This window comes from Haliaeetus albicilla, chromosome 17, assembly GCF_947461875.1.
Source record: "Haliaeetus albicilla chromosome 17, bHalAlb1.1, whole genome shotgun sequence".
Classification (NCBI taxonomy): Eukaryota; Metazoa; Chordata; class Aves; order Accipitriformes; family Accipitridae; genus Haliaeetus; species Haliaeetus albicilla.
The window spans coordinates 12,196,870-12,218,046 of record NC_091499.1 but is presented as its reverse complement, the minus strand read 5'-3'; the positions used below and the strand labels follow the sequence as shown (position 1 = coordinate 12,218,046).

General features: G+C 44.3%; 2 protein-coding genes and 1 long non-coding RNA gene across 3 annotated transcripts; 1 reads left to right on the top strand and 2 right to left on the bottom strand.

Annotated features, from left to right (window-relative positions):
• Positions 1 to 4,172: 4,172 nt before the first annotated feature.
• LOC138689553 (uncharacterized) lies at positions 4,173 to 10,977 on the bottom strand. The gene is made up of 3 exons (XR_011328410.1): positions 8,611 to 10,977; positions 6,018 to 7,662; positions 4,173 to 5,477 (listed from the first exon to the last, which is right to left on the bottom strand). It is a non-coding gene; the product is annotated as an uncharacterized lncRNA (long non-coding RNA).
• Positions 10,978 to 12,694: 1,717 nt separating this feature from the next.
• On the bottom strand, positions 12,695 to 15,038 carry PNRC1 (proline rich nuclear receptor coactivator 1). The gene is made up of 2 exons (XM_069804846.1): positions 14,451 to 15,038; positions 12,695 to 13,768 (listed from the first exon to the last, which is right to left on the bottom strand). The coding sequence occupies exons 1-2, from the start codon at positions 14,880 to 14,882 to the stop codon at positions 13,328 to 13,330; spliced, it is 873 nt and encodes a 290-aa protein (XP_069660947.1). The 5' UTR covers positions 14,883 to 15,038; the 3' UTR covers positions 12,695 to 13,327.
• BORCS6 (BLOC-1 related complex subunit 6) lies at positions 14,990 to 18,361 on the top strand. The gene is given in 3 exon segments (XM_069804845.1): positions 14,990 to 15,058; positions 15,060 to 15,491; positions 15,494 to 18,361. Coding segments are annotated over 3 exon segments (1,194 nt in total). The 3' UTR covers positions 16,187 to 18,361.
• Positions 18,362 to 21,177: the final 2,816 nt, after the last annotated feature.

The following is a 21,177-nucleotide window of genomic DNA, read 5'->3' as shown; positions in this document are numbered from 1 at the left end:
CAAAATGGAAAGCAATAAATATGAACACTCTTCACAGAATTGACAAGATAGTCTAAGGCTGCATGCCTAAGATGTAATTTCTGCAATTAAAAACACTGCAGTTTTACTGAAGAAGTGCTGTAATAATACTGTGCCTGTTTCCCCTGTGAGAGTACAGACAACACTCTCAGAGCCAGTCTCAGTTCCACTCCAGATCACTTCCAAGATGCTGTCTGTAGATCAAGAGAGTGATCAAGGACAAAGTCACAGTCAGAGTCACTAAGGGAAAGGTCAAAGTCTATGGAAAAATCAGGGTCAAGCTCAGAACAAAGGTCCTCCAGTTCAGGAACAAAATTAAGATTTTATCCTTCAATGCTGAGACCTCCGTCCCAATCTCCCCAGAGAAACACATGGACATTCAAACTAAAGCACAATGTAAGGAAACATTACAACATCCAAATTCTCTCTTATGCTCCAGCTCTCAGTGTCTGTCATGAAACTGGTTATTGACTGGCATTTGAAGATGACTGACACCTATTTCAAATGGTTAAATTTCTCAGAAGTATAGAACATCATAGATGATAAAGGTGTTTGAGACTTAGTAACCTTATGATAACCCATTCGCTGTCTTGAAATGAATACAGTGAAGAATCTCACTTAGACTTGGTATTTCATTTGAAGGGGATGTCCTCTTCTCAGAACTCTAAATTTGGGCTTACACTTAAATCTTTCCACTGTCAAGAGAAAATTTGGCCTGACACAGTGATGCTACAAGAGCTCCATTAAATGAGAATGACTGTTCATGTGAGGAAGCAGAGTACAAGGAGGACTTCAGGTTCTGATGTTCCGTACCTAGATGATGTTTAGGTGCCTATGACATTGAAGCGATGTCACAAGGGCCTCCAGAACAGAGCTGAGGCTAAACTGTCAAGTCTTACAAAACCTGTCAAAAGCTTTGCCAAGTCCAAAAAATAGCTAGCTCGCAAAAGGCCAGGCTGAGTAAGTCTGAAATGTGATCCGTGCTCTGAACTTCAATTACCTCATCCAGGTTAGATGAACAGTCAGGCTAGTTTCACAGGATATTGTTAAAAAGCTTGTGTTAAGCACAGTGAAAGGTGATGCACAGGTAAACCAGACATGGTATCCATCTGGCACCTTGTGTAGAAACTCTATTTAAAAAGTCAAAATTAACTAAAAAGTGTATTTATGCATATAAAGTCAAGTTTTTCTGTAATGAAACGTCGCATGCGTCTGAGCACATGACTTTTACATATTGCTGAATAATGTCTTCATTATATTATAACTGTATTTTGAAAGTATGTTGTGTTAGAAGGCAAACATCTATACACTGGGAAAGAATTTGTCCCAGTGGCAGATTTTATACTTAACCTCACCTTGGTTTTGATCAACTGCATAATTATTTTTGGAGAAAATGAGGCATATGGGACTCTTCTTCAGTTAAAATTATTAAGGACATTTTGATAAGCTATTATTTTTGTTTTGTTCTACGTAAAGGAGGATTTTCAGGTGTGATAATGAATGGCTTTTAACTGAAATGTATTGATCAAGATGGTGTTGATGATACAGTATGGGCACAGTCCAAGAATACAATTTGATTAGTTCTAACTTCATATAGAGTAAGATGGCATGTTAAAAGTAACTTGATTTCAGCAGTTAGGATGGTTTTAATAAAAAAGGGACTTTGAAAGGACTCATTCTTTTTTCTTAAATATTTTTGCCAATCAAGTCATGGCTTTCTTTATGCCATATAGGTTACCTGTATATTCATGTAGCAGCTAATCTTTTTTAAAATGAATTTGTCACTTAATGGGCATCTAGTCTATGGAATGTACTGTTGCAAAATATCACTGAAGCTGAAATCCACCAGGCCTGAAAAGTATTGCAATTTATTTATATTTATGAATACCATAAATAATCAAATTTATTGCAAATATTGAAAAAAAGAAGAGTTTGAAGGAGAGATGAAAAAGCATCAGATTTTATACCATTCTCTAAGAGCTTAGAGGAGATTTCTTTGGAGGTAGATGACCTGATACCTATCTCCTCTATGCTGTGACTAGGTTAGTACTGAAAATGACAGGTACCAGCCTAAACAAACTAGTGACATTCTGAGAAACAGAATTATTTAAAGTGTCCTCCAAACCTTTAAAAATAGTTGCCAGAACTGAATGTGCCCCTTTCTGTTTGCTGACTGTTAAGTTGAGGCTGAGGTTAGACATTGATGTCTAACTTTTAGGCCCTCCATTTATGGCATATTCTACACTGTGTATCCTATGATAAAAACACAGGACAAAGAACAACAACGTACAGTTTTACTCCTAGTTATTGCAACTTCCTCCAAAGTTCATGAGTTCACAGCAGGAAATATGTTCTTCTATATTTTTAAAACCCCAGGGACACAGTAATTAATATGTCGTAAGTTTGTGTTTTACGAAATACACTATCTGCCAAAAGCACACCGGATGTTTTCTTTTAGAAATTGAGGTTTCCTGCCTAATCCATTTTGTCTTAATCTTCCAGCTGCCTTTTTGGTAAAACACGAGCTGAAGAAAAACAAAAACATTAACTTTTTAAGTTTTCTTCTGTTCTCTCGTCCTCTATCTTTTCAGTGTTCTAATGCAACAGTACAACAATAATTCAACAATATTTTGACCTAATAAATTACTGCCTGATGTTCACTTAAAACAAATGTTTTACACTGAGCCATGAATACAGATTCAGCTGCTGCTGGCTGTGTTTTCCGTCTGCAGAGCCTTTCCCCAAAACAGCCTGACGACATCCCATAGATTATTTTGACTCACTGGGATCTCACAACGCCTCTGCCTAATGCAGGTATTAGCAACAGCAGGTATTAGCAGTGGACATCAATTCAATGAAGCAGCAGAGTAAAGCAGATGGGGAATTTTTAAGGGTGGTTGCGTCTGCATGTGAACTAATGAAAAATAAATACAGGGAAGGATTGATTTAATCTGTTTATGTAACTCACTTAAAATTAACTTGCAATTAGGCCCTCACCAGGAATTACTCAGTGATTATACCCTTCAGCTAACTAATACAGGCATGGGTTCTGGGCAAGGCTGCAATGAGGAGTGATGGGTGCTGCTCCCCAAAGGGAACCTGTCGGCCCCCCCCTGTGAAATGCCAGAGCAAGCCACTAGAGGGAACTCGGCCTATTCCCTACGAGGCCTTGGCTCTGGACATCCCCTACTACTCACTTACTCCGACCTTTACTTTTCAGCTATGTGCAGGTGCCTGCTTAAAGCTGTATGCGTACTCTTTAAAGACACCTGCCACAGTAACTCCATCTGTTAAAGCAAATATACCAGCTGCCTTCTGTACCGCACACGCACATAGTGCATTTCATCTTTTATATTAGTAGTAGCGTAGGCTTTTAACTTTTTCTCTTTTAATTCTTTTTGTTCCTCACCATTTCTTTGCCTATGTCAACACTCCCTGGAAGTGAACCAAAAAGTTACCGAGTGTGCTCCGGTTACTAGTGGGTGTGTAAAACACATTCCTTGCATTTCTGGCAAGAAAGGGACCTGGGAGTAGGAAATTAAGGAAGGGTGGAGACTTGCTAGAGGTCCTTAAAAGGTGAGATCAGGGGACCAGCTATAACTGAGGAAGACAATATGGAGAAAGGCTTCTAAGTGAGCAAAGAGCTCCTTCCTTCAGTCATCACATACCAGCTTTCTGCTCCTTCACCTTCTTCACTGTCTTATGTCTGCCCCGAGGGAAAGCACTGTCCTTCACCGTCCTTCGGGCTCAGCCCACGTAACCACCTCAGTGATGATGAAAGTAAGCAAAGCCCTTCCTAAGAAAATTGTGACTAAGCTGGCATTTGGATCAAGACTGGATCAAGATTACTTTTACTCCCCCCCCGCCCCATCTTCACATTGTGTCCCTACAGTATTTGCAAAGTAGGGCATGTTTGTGTTAAAAATGATATAAAAATGCGACAGTTCAGAAGAGTGCAAGTAATCAGTTACAATAGCAACACAGGTTAACTCTTCAGTGTTGCCACAGGGGGAAGGAATAAAACCAGGCTGTCTTGCCTGTACAGAAGTTTCTGTTTCATTTCAGGAATATTTAGATGTGGAGGCTGCCCTCTCACAGGGTGCTACTTCTGGGGCAGTAAAAGGAAAACCCCTTTTTGTTGGAAGGCTGCCTTCTCTGAATGGTCTGAAATATGCTGACATTGCCATCAAATCCAGCACGTTTCACAGAATTACAGAGGATGGTGACTGTGTGATCCAGATGGCGGGTCACCAGAACTGGGGGTTCTCACCTGACCCCTCCCTTCACCCCAACACTTCCTGAAGGCAGAAATGTCAGTGCTACTTGGTCATTTTTGTGTACCCGGCTATGGCTTTCCAGAGCTTCAACATTTATCCCAAACAGCATGGCAGTCAGAAAAATAAAGAAAAATAAAAGAAATAAAAATTCATTACTGAAAAATAAAGAGTGAAAAATGAAAAGTCTTGAAAATAGGAGTTTAATTCTGCACAGGGATAGTTAGTTGATCACAGTTACCTGTGTGGACAAAGTAATGTCACCTGTGTTGCCATTTTCTCTTTATGGAAGTTAACTTACATGCAGCAAGCACTCATATGGCTGCTGTTGAATTTGATTTCTATTACTATAAATTTGAAATTCTACCCTTTGCCAAAATGGGAGAAAACTCTACAGGTTCCATGTTAAAGCCTTTGGTATATTTGTTTTCATTTATGCAGAGAAAATGTAGTTTCAGCACAAGAGCTCAAAGGACATTGGAAATAATTTTGAAATTAATCAAATGCATGTAGATAGACATGTGGTAGAAAAGCAGCAGAATAGTAAGGCATTACGAGAGAATGATTTATTTCAGTGAGGGAGGAAGGGCTATAATGTGCCATAAATGAGGACTATGGATGGGGACTGTGGGGGAAGGCCAAAGAAATAGGTGACGCAGGTCAGGAGGAATATAACAAAGGGATGGAGCACTGGCAGCAGCAATTTTAGGGCCCGGGGTATGGAGAGTAAGTGGGCTGACACCTTTCTCTCACCTGTGTCTGGCTTTTAGATGCATCCATCCCCCCTGCCCTGCATATATAGTGGGGTCTGTCTTGAACGGGTCTGAACCTTTCCCCTTGGAAGTCGGTTATGATAGCTGTCTTGGGGACTAAAAGATTATTTTACCAACATATGACAGAAGATGTAGATACATATTAAAGCAAACAGAATCTTATCTGTGATCTACTTTATAGGAAGGTGGATGGGTAATTAACTAAACTGCCATACGGGTAAGTAAATTTAGGGAAACTTTCCCTGAAAAGGGAAGTCCCTTACCATTAATTGGTGAAGGAGACTGGGAAATGAAGAAAGGAAATTGATACAAATGGTACAGACCATCACCCTGCAGATGTGAACAGACCTTCCAGGCTTTGGGATCCGTAGAAGTTGAAGATCATAAACAGTATGCTTGGTGCATATGTGGCCTGTTGTCCTGGTTTCAGCTGGGATGTAGTTAACTGTCTTCCTAGTAGCTGGTACAGTGCTGTGTTTTGAGTTCAGTATGAGAAGAATGTTGATAACACTGATGTTTTCAGTTGTTGCTCAGTAGTGTTTAGACTAGAGTCAAGGATTTTTCAGCTTCTCATGCCCAGCCAGGGCACCTGACCCAAACTGGCCAACAGTGTATTCCATACCATGGGACGTCCCATCTAGTTTAGGAACTGGGAAGGGGGGGGGCAGGGAATCGCCGCTCGGGGACTGGCTGGGTGTCGGTCGGTGGGTGGTGAGCAATTGCCCTGTGCATCATTTGTACATTTCAATCCTTTTATTACTACTGTTGTCATTTTATTAGTGTTATCATTATCATTATTAGTCTCTTCTTTTCTGTTCTATTAAACCGTTCTTATCTCAACCCAGGAGTTTTACTTCTTTTCCTGATTTTCTCCCCCATCCCACTGGATGGGGGGGGAGTGAGTGAGCGGCTGCGTGGTGCTTAGTTGCTGGCTGGGGTTAAACCACGACACCTGTATAATACTTTTTTTCTTTTTGTCCTAAAATATATGACTCAGTGCTTTGGGGAAGGCACTTACTAACTCTGCCATGGTACCTGAGGGAAAGCAGACCTTGTAGGTACTGAACCGATCTGGTACCTAGTAACGAATTAAAAAAGGAATATAAACTGTAAGACCCTCTCAAAGGAGCGGTGTAAACTCTTACCTTAAATCACCTAGGACACAATGAGGTCGGAAACGTACAGGTAACCACTGAACTATCACTGAACATGCAGAAAGGCACCATCCTGCAAGCAGGAGGCTGAGGAGTTTTGGACGCATGCAGCAAGCAGGCTGCACTTGTGACAGGCTCTCGAACAGCAGACCTGGCCTGGCAAATTAGATAAAGAGCCTCGGTTCATGAGTCTCTGAGCTGCAGACTGCGGTTTTTTATCTTCCTGGCATGTCCTCCTGGCAGCAACCAGCCCAGGTCAGACCTCTCAGCCTTCCTGACCTCTGAGGAAACAATCCTTCAACTCTAATTGGGTTTTTTGAGTTCTGTTTGGCAGATGAATTCCGTGGTATCTGTGCAGACCGGCTTATCAGAGTCGTTTCTAGTCCTCCAGGATATCGAGTGGGGTATGTTATGGTTATTGAAGCTTGTGCTATGTGCTTGCCAGGTCAATTCGTACCATGTTGACAGAAGAAATCTCAAGAGAATTATTGCATCTTGTAAACATCTAGCTGTCCTTTAGAAAAAAATACATTCTATCTTGGAGGAAATGTACCCTGAACACAGCACATAAATGTGGCATACTCAGTTTTTCAGGTGAACAAAATTACATGTATGAACATTTGCAGGGAACTGAGGGAAACTGAGAATGATGAAATGCATTTAGGGGAATATACAAGAAAAGATAAACTTGCAGCTGCAGTGAAGAGTAAAGAAAACAGATAGTCGGGGAAAGTGATGGGAAGGCTCGAGGTCTTAAGGACTGGCTGGTGGTAGAGAGAGACTGGGTCACTCATAAACTTCTCCTTCTGTCCTCCTGTAGGAAGATCTTCTCTCTTGGGAAAGACTGGGCCACTTTCTGTCTTCCAGGATCTAAGGACAGCCTAAAGATAAAGCAAATGTAAACTCCAGAACCTATGAGGATACTGTGGACGCCCGTGGCCCTTGGCCAGCTGCTGGCTGCAGCATGTTTGCAGAGCAGTGGAGAGCAGCAGCCGACAAGCAGAAACTTTTGACTTATCGTCAGCCTTCCCGCTGCTGGCTGTGGGGAGAGGACAGAGAGGATGAGCTGAAAATGACAGTGGTGTGTATAGATTATATATTGTATCAAAGGGTCAAAAGCAGGGGTGGAGAAAAGTATAGTAGTCATATCTCGTGTGCAAATTACTAAAGCTATTGTGTAATAAAACCGTACACAACACAAAATGTAAATGCAGCCTGATTTATCAGCCCTATCAATGACCACAAATGCTGAACACTTCAAAGCAGAACATTATATTCTTTGCATTTTACATACTACACAGTGGGACGAGGAAGACTTGCAGATCACACAGCAGCCATGTGTACTAGCAAAGGAAAAATCTGGCTGGAGCTCCAGAAACTGTGGTTCTCTCCCTGGGTTAGTGAACAACCTGCTAGTTCGCTTCTGTGTGCCTGTTCTTCCAGCTGTAAAACATGAAGGCTGCTACCACGCATGTACATACTTTATCCGATCACTTCAAAAAACCTGTGGAAACCTGAAAGTGGTAGGCACTTGTCCAGCATTTTGTGATACATAAAGTAGTGTTAGCCATTAAGAACGCTGTGCCAAAGTGCAATTTCTAGTAATTAATAGGTACTGATCCAGCAGAGAAAAAGTCAGTTACAAGACTTGCCAGCTCGTATTGTCTTTCTCTAGATGGTCCCAGTCAAGAATTGGTAGCAAATTGCATTTCATCTAGTCATTAAAATTCCCTAAATTTGCAGCAACATCAGATACTTCGGGAGATAGTTGTTTCCTGCAGTATCTTTCCTTCCCACATGATTCAGTGGCAACGTCTATGCTGCTTCTTATGTCTTAGCTGACCTTGATTTTCAGCAGTTTTTTCCTACCTCTCTCATCAATTATTTTTTCCTTATCACTCCTAGTACAGGGCACAAAAATGTATCAGCACTTTCTTTAGTGCTTGCATAAAAATAGTGTCTAAAATTTGCACAAGGTCTATCAATTTACTACTCCATTAATTCCTACAATGACCTATCAATATTCTAAATATGACAACATGCAATTTCTGAATATTCTGATGCTAGGAATGCAACTTACAAAAGCTTCATGCTATATATATATATATATATATATATAAGCAAATTACAGATCTCAAGCTATATATTATTTTAAGTAAGGGCACACCTTATTCTTTCTTGTGCAGCTATGTCACCAGGCAGTGAAGAACACAAGATTCAGGTGAGGAAAAAAAACAGGAGAAAGGCCTGACTCTGTATGCTAAGACGTTTACTGAATGTAGCTCTAGGTCTTGTTTCAGGGAATAAAAACCAAAGTAAATTGTATTTTGATGGCCATTGCCATCACCACTTACAAGGACATTTGCAAATTAAGGTTCATCATAGACCTACCTGATGAAAGCACACTGCTGCATTAAAGGAGCAAATGACATCTTCCATAGAAATAGTATGTCCTCAAAACTTTATGCTTCATGACCTTAAGAATGGCAAAACAGCAATGATGATTACACCACTTCTTGAAATACATACAGCCATATACTGAACTACAACTAAAGACTTAGCAAAAAGTCCTATAAATACAAGAACAGTCCTTGATCCCCAAATACTTCCTCTTTCAGGTATAAACTACAGAAATCACACCAGTTTGCTCACCAGTGGCAACCTACAGCGTAAGTACCCATAACCAGTGTAATTCTCAAACTTAAGACAAGGGTTTATGAACCACTTGGACTAAATGACCGCATCTGCCACACACAAGCCTGAATATGTGTAACTTATAGTAATGTCACTAGACTAATGTTAAACAAAAGTACCAATGCAGCGCTTCCAGCAGTCAGGGCTTTGTAAAATCTAAAGGTCTATTTTCTGGGAGTTGAAAAAATGAGATTTTATCACCTCATGGAAAAAAAGTTAAGAGAGGAATGCTGACTTCAACACAGGGGAAGAGGTACCTCTGCTAGGACATGTTTGCTGTGCAAATTAATTCCTGAGGGTTTTTTTTTCAAATTCAGCTGCATTCTTGACCTTCCGGTCTTAGCCCTGATACCGTTCTCGTTCTTCTACACCCTCAATGCAGAACAAAAAGTTCACAGCCTCCACATTGCTGATAACATTCTGTTGCTCAACTTCAGTAGTTAGGTCCTTTTATTGGATAATGTATTTCTCCTTAATTGATGGGTGTTCCCTTCATGAATCTTTTCCATTTAATAAACAACTAAACATTTCCTGCTATCAAAAATATTTAACACTCTTGTTCCTGTTCAACAAGGTAGCATCAGTTTTTCACAGTAAATGTTAAGATTTTACAATCTGTTATCTCTTACTTGCTTACCTCTGAGCCCCTTTAGGGTAAGAACTCACCTATTCATAACATAAAACATTCTTAGAAATTACAGCAGAAAATAATTCCCCTGAACTAGTTCAGTCAGGCATATATTATGAAAAAAAAAAAATTAAAGAATGCATTCTGAAATCAAAATTCAAAGAGTACAAGCGGTTGTAGAAGAAAATAAGGAATGTGTTTAACTGCATAATGAAGTGTCAAGACTTTCTATGCAGAAATAAAGGTAAACTTACTTCCAAAATTACAATGAAACCAATCTATAATCTTCAGGCTTCATATAATTTATAGGCTTTGTATTTGATCTCAAAACTGGCTAAAGCAGAAAAAAAATCCTTAAGTGCGGCAGCTATCAAATGCTTTATAATGCAAAAGCTTAAAAAATACCCTCTGAAAATAGTTACAAGAAGTGCTTAAAATGACACTACTTGGATAAAATATTGATCAGCTGAAATAAAATTCAATTTATGGAAAAAGTTACAGCCTCATATACAGACTACTTAAAAATTTAGCAGCTTCTCTGAAGAGATACTGGTGTAAGGGAGTTCAAATGCACATGGGATTTCTAGCTCCTGTTGCATTAGGACCCAGAAGCATTTTAGCTTCAGTAAAGCACCAAGCCAGCCATTGTTAATGAAGCTGTCTAATGGGCTGAAACTTAGCCATGCATGAAAACCCAACAAGAGATACTTCTGCACTCCATGAGAGCTAATTTTTCAGGACCATCACCACATGACATTTAACTGTTTAAAAGTAAGCTGGTAGTTAACTCGCAGCTGATTCCCCTGCAGTTCTGCACAGTATTGCACTAAAGATTTTAAGAGATTTTCATTATCTAACCAAAATGCAGTATGATCAGTTTCCTTACTCTGAAGATTTAATAAGCAATTCATTTAATTCCTGTACAGCAGACACATGACCAGCTGATGATAACACATCCACTAAGTTTGTTCATTTTCTTCCTTAAAGGCTGTTCACTTCAAAGGACTTTATAATACATGGCAAAGAAGTCCTCCAAACATGACAATAATGTTTTTCTTTCATTCACTGGCTCTAAACTCAAACAATAGTACGTTCATGTAATACAATGCCTCGCCTTCAGGGAACTGAGATGAGAAATCTGTCAAGGTGAAGGAAATGCTGAAAGCAAAAAATCCCTGTAAGAAAATACTGTAGAAAGATAAAGGAAAAAAGTGGGAAAATGACAAATTAAGTGCAGAATACGGTCCTAAGAGATGCCCTGATTTTTCAGGCAATCTTGCTGAAGTATATACTGCATGTACACCTAGTTTTCAAATCCATTGGCCAGGAAGGGACTCAACCCAAAGATCTTAACAAGACAGAAACATGAAGTGTCGCAACACTTCTGCCAGAAGCTAAATTAAGGTTTTTCTTTGCACTGTTTGGAAAGACCGGATGAAACACCATCTTACCCTGAAAACCTTTATGGTCCAACTAGGTATGAAAAGTTTTAAATTTTCAAGACTTCACAAGTCTCAACAGCTTTAAAAGAACTGGCTGAGGACCCAAGAACTATTGGCACTTAACATTTAATGAATTTTGTAATCCCCAGGGATGTGTCAGCAAATCAGGGTAGAAACAAAGAGGTATGTTACCTTGGCAAATTTTATGTAGGATCAGATTTAGCATTCATACTACGTAATGTGATGTCAGCTCCAGGGAGCAGGGAAGGAAGGAAGGTGATGGTACCAGAGATAACAATCAGGGAAAAAAAGGATACCTCCTTTTAAATAATGCCAACCTACATAGCTGATGGAAACTAGCTCTTGTCAAGCTAGTTAATCAAGATTCAAGACAATCACAAGTTCAGATGACAAAATTAACCACTGCCTAAAGCTATGGGGAACAGCTAAAGGCATTTTCCTTTGCGCTTGACGACATTCAGGCAAAAGAAAAAAGGAAGAAGAAAAAAAAAAAAGCACAGCATCAGGTCAATATAGCATATACCAAATGGGGACTTACAGTCTAATTGAGTCATCCTTAGTGAGATTCCACTAGAATTTTTCTTTGCCCTAATACCATTTATTAAAAAATTAAAAAAACGAGGATTTTTGTTCATTTTTAGAAGGCCAGCTAGCACACACTGCATTACTGAGTATTTAGATTAGGCAGCAAACCGGGCTGCTGAAGCCATACGTTACCTCGAGCATGTACCACCATTAATCAAGCAATCCAGGTCTATCTTGCAAGGCAGCGAACCTGGAAGTCTTTGGGGTGGACCAAAAATTTTGTATTAACTCTTCGTTAGAACATATATAGCTAAATACCCTAGTAGCATTATAATGAAAAATTTTGCATGTATATAATTAATTCCTATAAACAAAGCAAAGAAATTCTCCCTTAAGTTTTTGACCAACCTCAGTTCAAGGCTATGTTAACAAGTACTGCCAATTCCCACACACAGAACAAAGTGATGCTATCAGAAGCAGTAGTGCACATGGTGCAAATTCCTATGTATCCTTCCTAGGACACTAATGCCCAGAGAATTTTTTTTTTTCAGTGGATCCAAAAACTTATAAATGCTTTTCTATCTTATGTAAATTTCACATTATTCCCCACTTTATTAATCTTAATTAAATACTGGATTAGCAAAGTAACTGCGAATCTGTTATCTCCTCAACATGCCTATCAGACTAATCTACAATACCTTAAGAATTCTGGATCAGAATACCATTTCCAGCATAGCTCTCAGCAAGAGACAAATCTGGTGAAAAATATCAAGTTTAACTTGCCCCACCCATAACTTTCTGCTGCTGCTACTTTTCAGTATCAGCTAGTTTAATAACCACTTACTATGAAAATAGTTAATGAGCCTTGCAGCATGAACGAGTGTGTAATTGCCCAACTTTCTTGAAATCCGAACTTTCCAGAAATGGAAGGATAAAGGAAACACAAGGATGTCTTAATGAGCGATGGAATCTCTTAATTATTTGGATAGTTAAAGGCTGAGAAAGACAAAATATTCCTACTGATGTATGAAATAAGTTCACATACTTCACACACACACACACACACACACACAAAAGAAAAAACAGAGACATTATTAAGGGGAGGCCAAATTGTTTTATTTAATTTTTTAGTGACCAATTGGATTTTTGGCAGAAAGCTCTGCTCTTTTCTTTTTTTTTTTTTTAGTTTTTTAAATTTTTTATTTTTTCTTTAAAGAAATTAGCAGTGCTTAAATTGATGGGTTGGAACTTTACTCAAATTCCAGTTAATTTTAAAAACAAACAGATGAACAGGAATTCCAGATACTGTTTCCAGAGCAGAGAGCAAAACTTCACATTTGTATGAAAATTCCATGTTTATAACCGATTGGGACACAGAATGTAATACTATTGTCAGTAGTGCATGAATAAAACATTCACATTTGATCTGGAACCTTAAAATCAGAAAGCTGTACTCTCCTTCCAAAATTTTCATTACCTTGTGCAAATGAAGTCAAGTCTTCATGTGTCAAGCACACACTTAAAATTGTCCGTATTTTATATACAAGACATCTACCATTCAGGCAGTGCAAAATACATCCTTTCATAACAAAACTAAAATGTACCTCTCAAAGTATGAACAAGAATATACACATAATACATGATGTACACTATTTACACAACCATAAAAAATATAATACAAGGATTTTTTAATGAGATTATAAGACTTGACAGTCTTTTGCTATTTTTGTTGCAACAAGGCATGTTTAAGTTTCCTGGATGGAGTTTTCTTTGCTAATTACTCAGCAGATCTCGGAAACTATGCTTGAACTTTTAGGAGAGTTTTCAAATGGACTGCCATCAACTCCCTGTTTTGGTCAGACGGTTCAGCTGTGCCGCCCACCCAGTGGCTGGGAGGCTTTGGAAGGACGCTAGGAGATGGTGGGTCGCTAAATTTTGCCCCAGCGTAATTTTCTTTTTGGCTCGCTTGAGTTAGGGTGACAGGTTTCTTGGACTTGGCATTTCTGAAGTTCTCTGTGTTTTTAAGTGGCTTTTTCTCCTGCTTCTGAGTTACCTCTGGCGATACAGAATCTTGCCAAAAGTTCTCTATCTTTTTTGCCGAGATGATCTTTGTCAGTGGCACGTTACATTTACTCTTCTGTCTGTTGATCTTTGGTTGTTCACACAGATGTAAACCGTGAACGGACTGGCTGTAGGGGATGGCAGCCTTCTCAGTCTTTCCCATCTTGTTCTTTAAGAACTGCAGAGACAAAGAATCCACGTCAACATACGACCCCTCTCCTCGAGAGGTGCCTCCGGTAGCGCACAGGCACAGAACCGCCACTGGGGCGGCCGCTCGCCGGACTCAACACCCGTTCCCTCACCGCCCCTCCGCCGGGCTCCCGAAGCACCGCACCGAGGCGCTGGGGGCCGCCTCACGCAGCCTAACCACCCGACCCGATCCGACCCCCTCCCAGCTATCCCACGTCTTCCTCAACTCCTCCGTGAGCAGCTACGCGCTCGCTGCCGGCACCCTCCAGCCGCAGGGCGGGCAGCACAGCCCTCTCGGCCGGCGGGGGGCTCACCGTCTCCACAGCCACAGCCGCCGCCGCCATGGGGCGCTGCGCCCCCAGCACGTCCCGCCTGCGCGCGCAGGAGCAGCTGGCCGGCGGCCAGCAGGCTAAATCCGGCTGTTGCTGGGCGCAGCGGCGGGCGCCCATTGGCGGCGCCGAGCAGCCAATCGCCGCCCGCGGTTTCTCTCTTTCTACGCCCACTCCCCCCGCCCCGCCCCGTCCGAGCGGGCGTAACGGAAACTCTCCCTCCCCCCGCTCGTCCACACGCACGCAGGGGGGAAGGGAGGGGGCGAGCTGCCCCCTCCCGCGGAGAGAAGGGGATTGGGGGGTGGGCAAGAAGTGAGCAAAGTAGGGGAGCCCCGTCTTTACCTCCTTCCTGAGGGGTTTGCCGGGCGCGGGTCTCGAGGGGGCGGGCGCGGGGGGGTCCTCCGGGGGGGAGGTCGTTACCATGCCGGGGGCGGCTGAGGCCGTCGGCGCGGGGTGAGCGCGAAGTTCGCCCGGGCCGTGCGTTCCCAGCGGGGTCCTTCTCCCCAGGCCGGCGCGATGCTGTTGGTACTGCTGGTAGCGGCTGGGCAGGAGCCCGGCGGCGCTGGGCCGGATCTTTCCCTTCTTCCGCCGGACTCTCTTCACCGCGGGCCGCGCGCTGCCCCCCGGGCCCGCCGTGCAGCAGCTGGGCTGGTTCTCACAGTTGCTGTCCCCTCGCCGGAGGCGCTGGAGAAGAACGGAGGGCAGCCGCCGGGGATCTTCGGTGCCTGCCGAGATCCGAGCCAGGAAGGGCGGCGGCGCCGTGGTGGTGACCATGGTGGGATGTGGGTACCCAGAGCTGTAGCGGGGAGAGGGGTCGAGCCCAGGCGGGGGTGAGCGGATCGGGTCGCTGGCGAGTGTCTGCCTAGGCTTTGTGGGCTGAGATGGTAGCGCAATCGGATCCGCTGCTAGGAGAACATGGCGGGGGAGTGAAAGGAACAGCCAGCTGCGCCCCGGTGTTGTTACCCGAGCGGGGCACGCCCTCTTCCGCCCCCGCGCCAATCGCCGTGCGAGGATGGCGCGAGCGGCACGCCCCTTCACCGGGCGCCGCCAATCTCGGCGAAACGGTGGCCTCTCTGGCTCCGCCCCGGCCAATCGGAAGCGACACAAACACTTGAGGCCGCGCCCGCTTCCGCGGGCCGCCCAATCCGGGCGGACACGAGCAGCGGGCCCGCCCCCGTCTCCGAGTCACGGGCCCGCAGTGCGAAGCGAACGGACGGGACGGGCGGTTCTCCTTGAGAGAGCTGCCGGCCAATCGGGCGGCGCACAAACAGCGGCGGTCACGCCCCCGCCCGCTCCGTAGCTAATCGAGGGAGACGTAAACAGGCGGCGGCGCGCCCCCTGCTGGGCGGCGGAGCGCCGGCGGGCACGCGGGCACGCACGCGTCGCCCGCCATGGAGGTGCCGGCGCTGCGGCCCGCGGCGGCCGCCGGATCCCCGGCAGCGGCCGCGGCGGCGGCGGAGGAGGAGGAGGAGGGACCCGGCCGTGAGGCGGCGGGGCGGAGGCGGGACGAGCGGAGCCTGGAGGCGCTGAGCCTGGCCGCCGGCGGCGGTGGCGGGGCGGCGGCGGCAGCGGCGGGGCGGCAGCTGCCGGAGGGGCGGCGGGCGACGCTGGCGAGCGCCCTGGAGCTGGAGGGGACGGTGCTGCGCGAGGGGCGCCTCACCCAGTTCGTAGCCAACAACCTGGAGCGCCGGATCCGGCTGAGCGGCGCCCCGCGGGGCGAGCCGCCGGCGGCGGCGGCGGGGGGCGGCGGCGGCGGCTCCATCCCCGCCATCGACCCCGGGGCGCTGCAGGACGTGGTGGCCCTGGCCGGGCAGGTGGCGGCGCAGGTGGACGAGCTGCTGCGCAACGTGCACTGCGGGCTGCAGGCCCTGACGGCCCTCAGCGTGGGCTGCATCCAGACCTACCGCGACGGGGTGGAGAGCCTGGGCGAGGCGGCCGACCTCAGCATCCGCGCCATGTACGCGCTGGTGGCGCGCTGCGAGGAGCTGGACCGCGCCATGCAGCCCGTGCCCGCCCTGGCCAAGCGCATCCGCGACATGAAGGGCACCCTGGAGCGGCTGGAGGGGCTCTGCAAGTAGCGCCGACCCGACCCGACCCGGCTGGGGGGTGGGGGGTCGCCGCCCCGCCGCTCTGGCCGCTGCCGCCGGCCTGCCGGGCGAGGAGCCCGCCGGGGATGGGAAAGCGGGGCCCCGCCGCCCTGGTTGTGCCAGCAGCGGGCCTGCTGGGCCTTCGCCGGGGGGGGCTCGGCCGCTCCGAGGAGCCCCGGCCCGGCGGCTGCCCGCCTCAGACCTCTCCGGTAGCCCCGCCGGCGGGCCCGCACAGGGCGGCTTCAGCTCTTCGCCTGGACGTTCTCCCTCCTTCCCTCTGTGTGTGTGTGTGCCCCTGTACGTGACCAGCCGACAGCTGTGGCCGGTCCGCTGTCCTTAATCTGGAGGAAGTGAAGTTTTTGCAACCGATGAAGGAAAAAAGGCCCCGGTTGAAATCGCGGGGTACACGGCAAGCGGTGCTTTTTAGCTTCAGCTCCATTAAAGAATTTGGATCCCACATGCCTTATGCTTTCTATTTATTGAGGGCTAGGAAAAACTAACCAATCTTAATTAAAAGCAGCCGTCGGTATTTTTTTTTTTTTACCAAATTTGCAATTGTTGTGAACACTTGCTTGATGCTTAAAGGCATATGTGCTTACTTGTAGTTGACTTAGTGCCTGACAAGTAATTCTCACTTTGCTGTTACAGCAAATAAACACACAGAACGCTGCTGTCTCTTACAGGGCACAGTTGTAAGAGAAGACAAAATTTAATATATATAGCAAAGACACTTGCTTTCTGTGAGGAATATAGAATCCATGGAATATAATTGAGATTCAGATAAGAACAAATCTATATGCAAAGTTCTAAATAAAAGCCTTCGGATAAAATAAATACGCTTTGGCTCTATTAGTTTCTACAGTTTTCACAGTGTAGAAGTTTAAATGGCCTCGCTGTGAAATGATCCTGTGATTTTGTGTGTTTTTTTTTTTCAATTGGGAAAGCACCTACTTAATTAGATGAGGAACATGAATATGTGATGACATTACATGGGTGTATGACTGACATAAAATGGGTGCTTTGGGAGAATTTGTTTGTATAACTTGAAGCTTTTGTATATGCATCACTGTATGCAGAAGTGATTTTGCTGTATCAGTAAGTACTTCCTCTGAGGCCTGAGAGTAGCCGAATTCTCTGCTCGCTATGGTTCCTATGCAACTAGCCTCTTAGGTGATGCTCTTAGCAATCCCATTTAGGTCACAAATGTGTTCGTAACAAGATTTCAGCAGAGAAATGATCACTGTGATCTTATGTATGTGTATAGTGCTTTCCGTGACCAGCAGCTCCGAAAAGCCTTGGAGCAAAGGTAGCTTGAAATACTACGCAAGTCCTGTAACTTTTGGTCGAAGAGCAGATGGGTTTATGATGGGTGCAGCTGCTACCCCACCATAATCTCATTAAAAACACCGAGAGCGCGGCGGACACTCTGATACACTGTGCTTCTGCGTGTAGGCAATACTGAATTGTAACAAAATGATTCGGTTTTATGCCACCCTGGTTTGCATAATGCCAGTCTCTGGCCTGTTTTGGGCTTCTCAAGATGGCCATGTCTTTCCCTCAACACAGGGATGTCTTTCACCTGTGGCCTTGAAGCCCTGGCACTGGGAGAAGGCTGAAAGTGGGCTGTGCCCAGATCATGCTCTTTGTGGTCACAGCTCTTGTGGTACTGTCTTCTGGGAAACAGCTGTGGCTCCAGAAAGGGACCAGAGGTCTAACAGAGGTTAGAGGAGACAAAAAGGAGAACTTAATGGCCCCTGCCCATGGGCCTGGAAGACACTAAAGATTTCTCAACACCACTGCAAACAGCTGTGCTCTTAATATATTTGGGGTGTTACTGTTGGGAACGTTTGAACTTCGCTGTCATGGGGATGCAGGAGTTTTGCTAAGTATGTTTTGTATATGTCAAGAGTGAAAACCAAAGTTTGATCTTGCTTAACTTGTGAGTATTGTTGAAATGTACAGGAACGACCTGCAAGCTTATTTGTATAGCCATATATGTACAGCTGCATATGTATCTTCATTCATACAGGCTAAGGTGAAGCCTTTAAAGCACATGTGTTTCAGTATGCTATTGGTTTTAGATAGCATTTCATTTGCAGTCCCCTACATTGAATGCTAATTCCCTGCTAAAATTGTCAAGTCTGTAGAATAAAATGTTTACTTTCATATTTTTGCTAGTGATTAGTTGTTGTTGAAGTGTTTCAGTTCCTAATTATTATTGCTTTTCTTATTTGGTAAAATAATTTGAAAGCTAATTTAAACTCTGCTCCCGCATCTGTACAGAGACCCATTAATGTGATTGCAGAGCCAGTTTCAGTCTAGGACCTCGGGCAGTAATTTCTGACAATGATGTCATTCATGTGATGAAAAAGGGATGACTAGTGAATTACACGCATGAAGGAAGCAGTAATTACACTGTTTGGTTTTGGTTTTTACTGTCTGTCTGAAAGCTTCAGCTTTTTTGAAGGGCAGACTTAGCCGAGCTAGGTGAAGTGGTTCCTGTTACCAGGTGTCTGCCTTGTACATTTGCCATTCCCGGGGCAGGCATGGCCGAAACAATGCAAGCCTGTTCTGTGCCACCACAGTTGATATCGCTATGTCATCGCATAGCTGCTGTGGTTTCCAGCCCCCCTGTCCATACCGGCCTCCATTGCTGCAGGAATGGTGATACTTGCCAGCGTCTTGTGTGCCAGCCCTGCCCTTGGAGTCCCATGTGAACCACTTGTGAGCTACGTGCAGCTCAGTAGCCTCTGGTCAACCTGGTCCTTCTGCAGCCAGAGACTTCTGTACTGCCTTTTTGATCCCAGTCGAGGCTTTCTTGTGCATATCCTGTGGTAATTCTGGCACTTTCCATCTGAGGGACGTTGAGCGTGAAAGCTTTCAGGTTCTTTTAGCCTTTTTTTGCTTAACCGATCAGTGAGCAGAGTAAAAACATGTTTGGATTTTCCAAGACCTTCAAATGGGTTTGCATATATTTTCTTGCTTAGTCACTCAGCTTTACAATTGGTCTTGTTTTCCTTTCCTCGTCAACTGCCAAGTGAACTTTCATTGTGACGAGACGGACAAGGTCAAAGAAGAAAACTAACAAAATAAAATGACGTGTAGAGTACTAAGCAAAGCCAGATACAGAATTAGCCATGCGCCAGGAATGACTTCCCTGCCCTGATAACCGCCAGTGACTCTGTTAGGATTTAGGTTACTCTGTTAGGAATTAGGTTAGTTTGGTAATTTTTTTTTCCTTCAGGACAAATGTCAGATCTGACTATAGAAACCCTTTTTCTGATGAAGGTATGGTTGGAATTCTGCTTCATTCCAGGCTTTTTCCTTCCCTCCTTCCTGGGGTTTTATATTCCCTGACTCTGAACTGATTCCATATCCGTGCTATTTAAAAGAGCTTTGCCAGATAAAACCTTGTTACAGCTGAAAACAAGAACCAGTCACCCAAAGCAGGAATGAACATCACAGACATTTTACCTTTAAGACTTTTTTTCAGTGTTACTTAATTGCATCAGTTATTCAATAAGTAAATATATCAACTTTTTGTGTGTCTTGCTGCCAGCCAGACACTAAAATACATAAGTCTTTTGGCTGGAATGTCCAGATTTATGGCAGTACTTACTCCCATGAGTAAGGCCTTGACTGAGTTGCCAGCATGAGGAACAGCATGTGAGTTGAATCCAAGAGCATAACTCTTAGCATTAAAGAGGGAACTATTTTTAAATGGTTTCAAATAGCATGGCTGTACTACCAGAAGACAAAAAACTTAATTTTAAAGCTTCAAAATTAGCAGCAGCTTTCCAGAGGAGTTAGTAGTTCAGCTCTTGTAGCAAACTGTGGGAGCTGAAACTGAAAAGTCTTAAAGATAGAGGCCTCTTGCAGTAGGTGTCATCCAACATAAGATGGGATCTTGCTGTCAGATGCCACGTACCTCATCCTCATCAATGCTGGTGTGTGAAAAAGCCCTTTAAACGATCAGCAGATTGTGTCTATGTTGCTGTCACAATTTGCTTTTATTGCTAGGAAATTGCTTTGAGAAAAGGACATTCCTATAAAAATTGTCAAGGGTCCAATTAGTACGTTTTTGTGAATATTGTCTCCACTTCTGTCCCCACCGTGGCCCCATTCAGGAAACATTTCCTGGATCCTCCTGCCATGCATGTAAGAGCACACATGGAAGAGAGAGATATGTGACATTTCTCCTTTAGAAAGCTTAATGCAGTTACTGCATCAGATGCAGGAACTGAAACTCAGCTGGGTTTCACATTTGCTGCTCCAGCTTAGTGCCTGGGGAAGGCTTTTGTCATTGTTATTCTTTGCTGTTCAAAGCTCCAGAAGTAGAGACGTGATCAATGGACTTGGGCCCCAAGCTTCCACCTGAGAAGTCAAGATCCTCCTGCCCCCTGTTACGAAAATAGTAGCATTACGCCCTTATCTTGTAACAGGAAAAATGATAAAGAATCAAAATTCCAAACCTTCCTGTAGTTCTGGTTCCTTCCTACTATTTATACACATTAGAAGCAATGCAAAACCCAAACCTAAATAAAAAAACATACCTCCCCGCCACCTCAAGACTGCTAATTGATGCTCTTAGGCAGTTTTATAAATAATAATAGTTGTGGCTGTGAAGGGTGACATGCTTGAGATGGCTCTTGCAGTAGTGTTGAATCCTGATGAGACTTAAGAGAACCCAAGTTTAAAGAAAATAAAATACTACATGTTAATTATAATATTGATAGAGTTGGAGATGGGGCAGTCTACACAACACTTGCAAAACTGGCATCTGTTGTTCGTTAGCAGGGTTGGACTGCTGTGTACATCAGTCATGATGCAGCAACATTCATTAATTGGGAGAGCAGAAAAGCAGAGTTAAAGCTATCTTGATTATTTTCCTAGATTACAGCTAGAAAGCGCTGTCACTGCAATTGGTTCCAGAATTTGAGTTAATGTTGCTGTTCACAGTAATGAAGTACCTTTGTTAAAAG

Bases quoted from the DNA above. Each gene is read 5' to 3' on its own strand.
- PNRC1 (XM_069804846.1), bottom strand. From the start codon at position 14,882: ATGGTCACCACCACGGCGCCGCCGCCCTTCCTGGCTCGGATCTCGGCA. The intron at 13,769-14,450 runs GTAAAGACGGGG...TTGTCTCTGCAG, and splicing joins GCAAACCCCTCAGGAAGGAG to TTCTTAAAGAACAAGATGGG.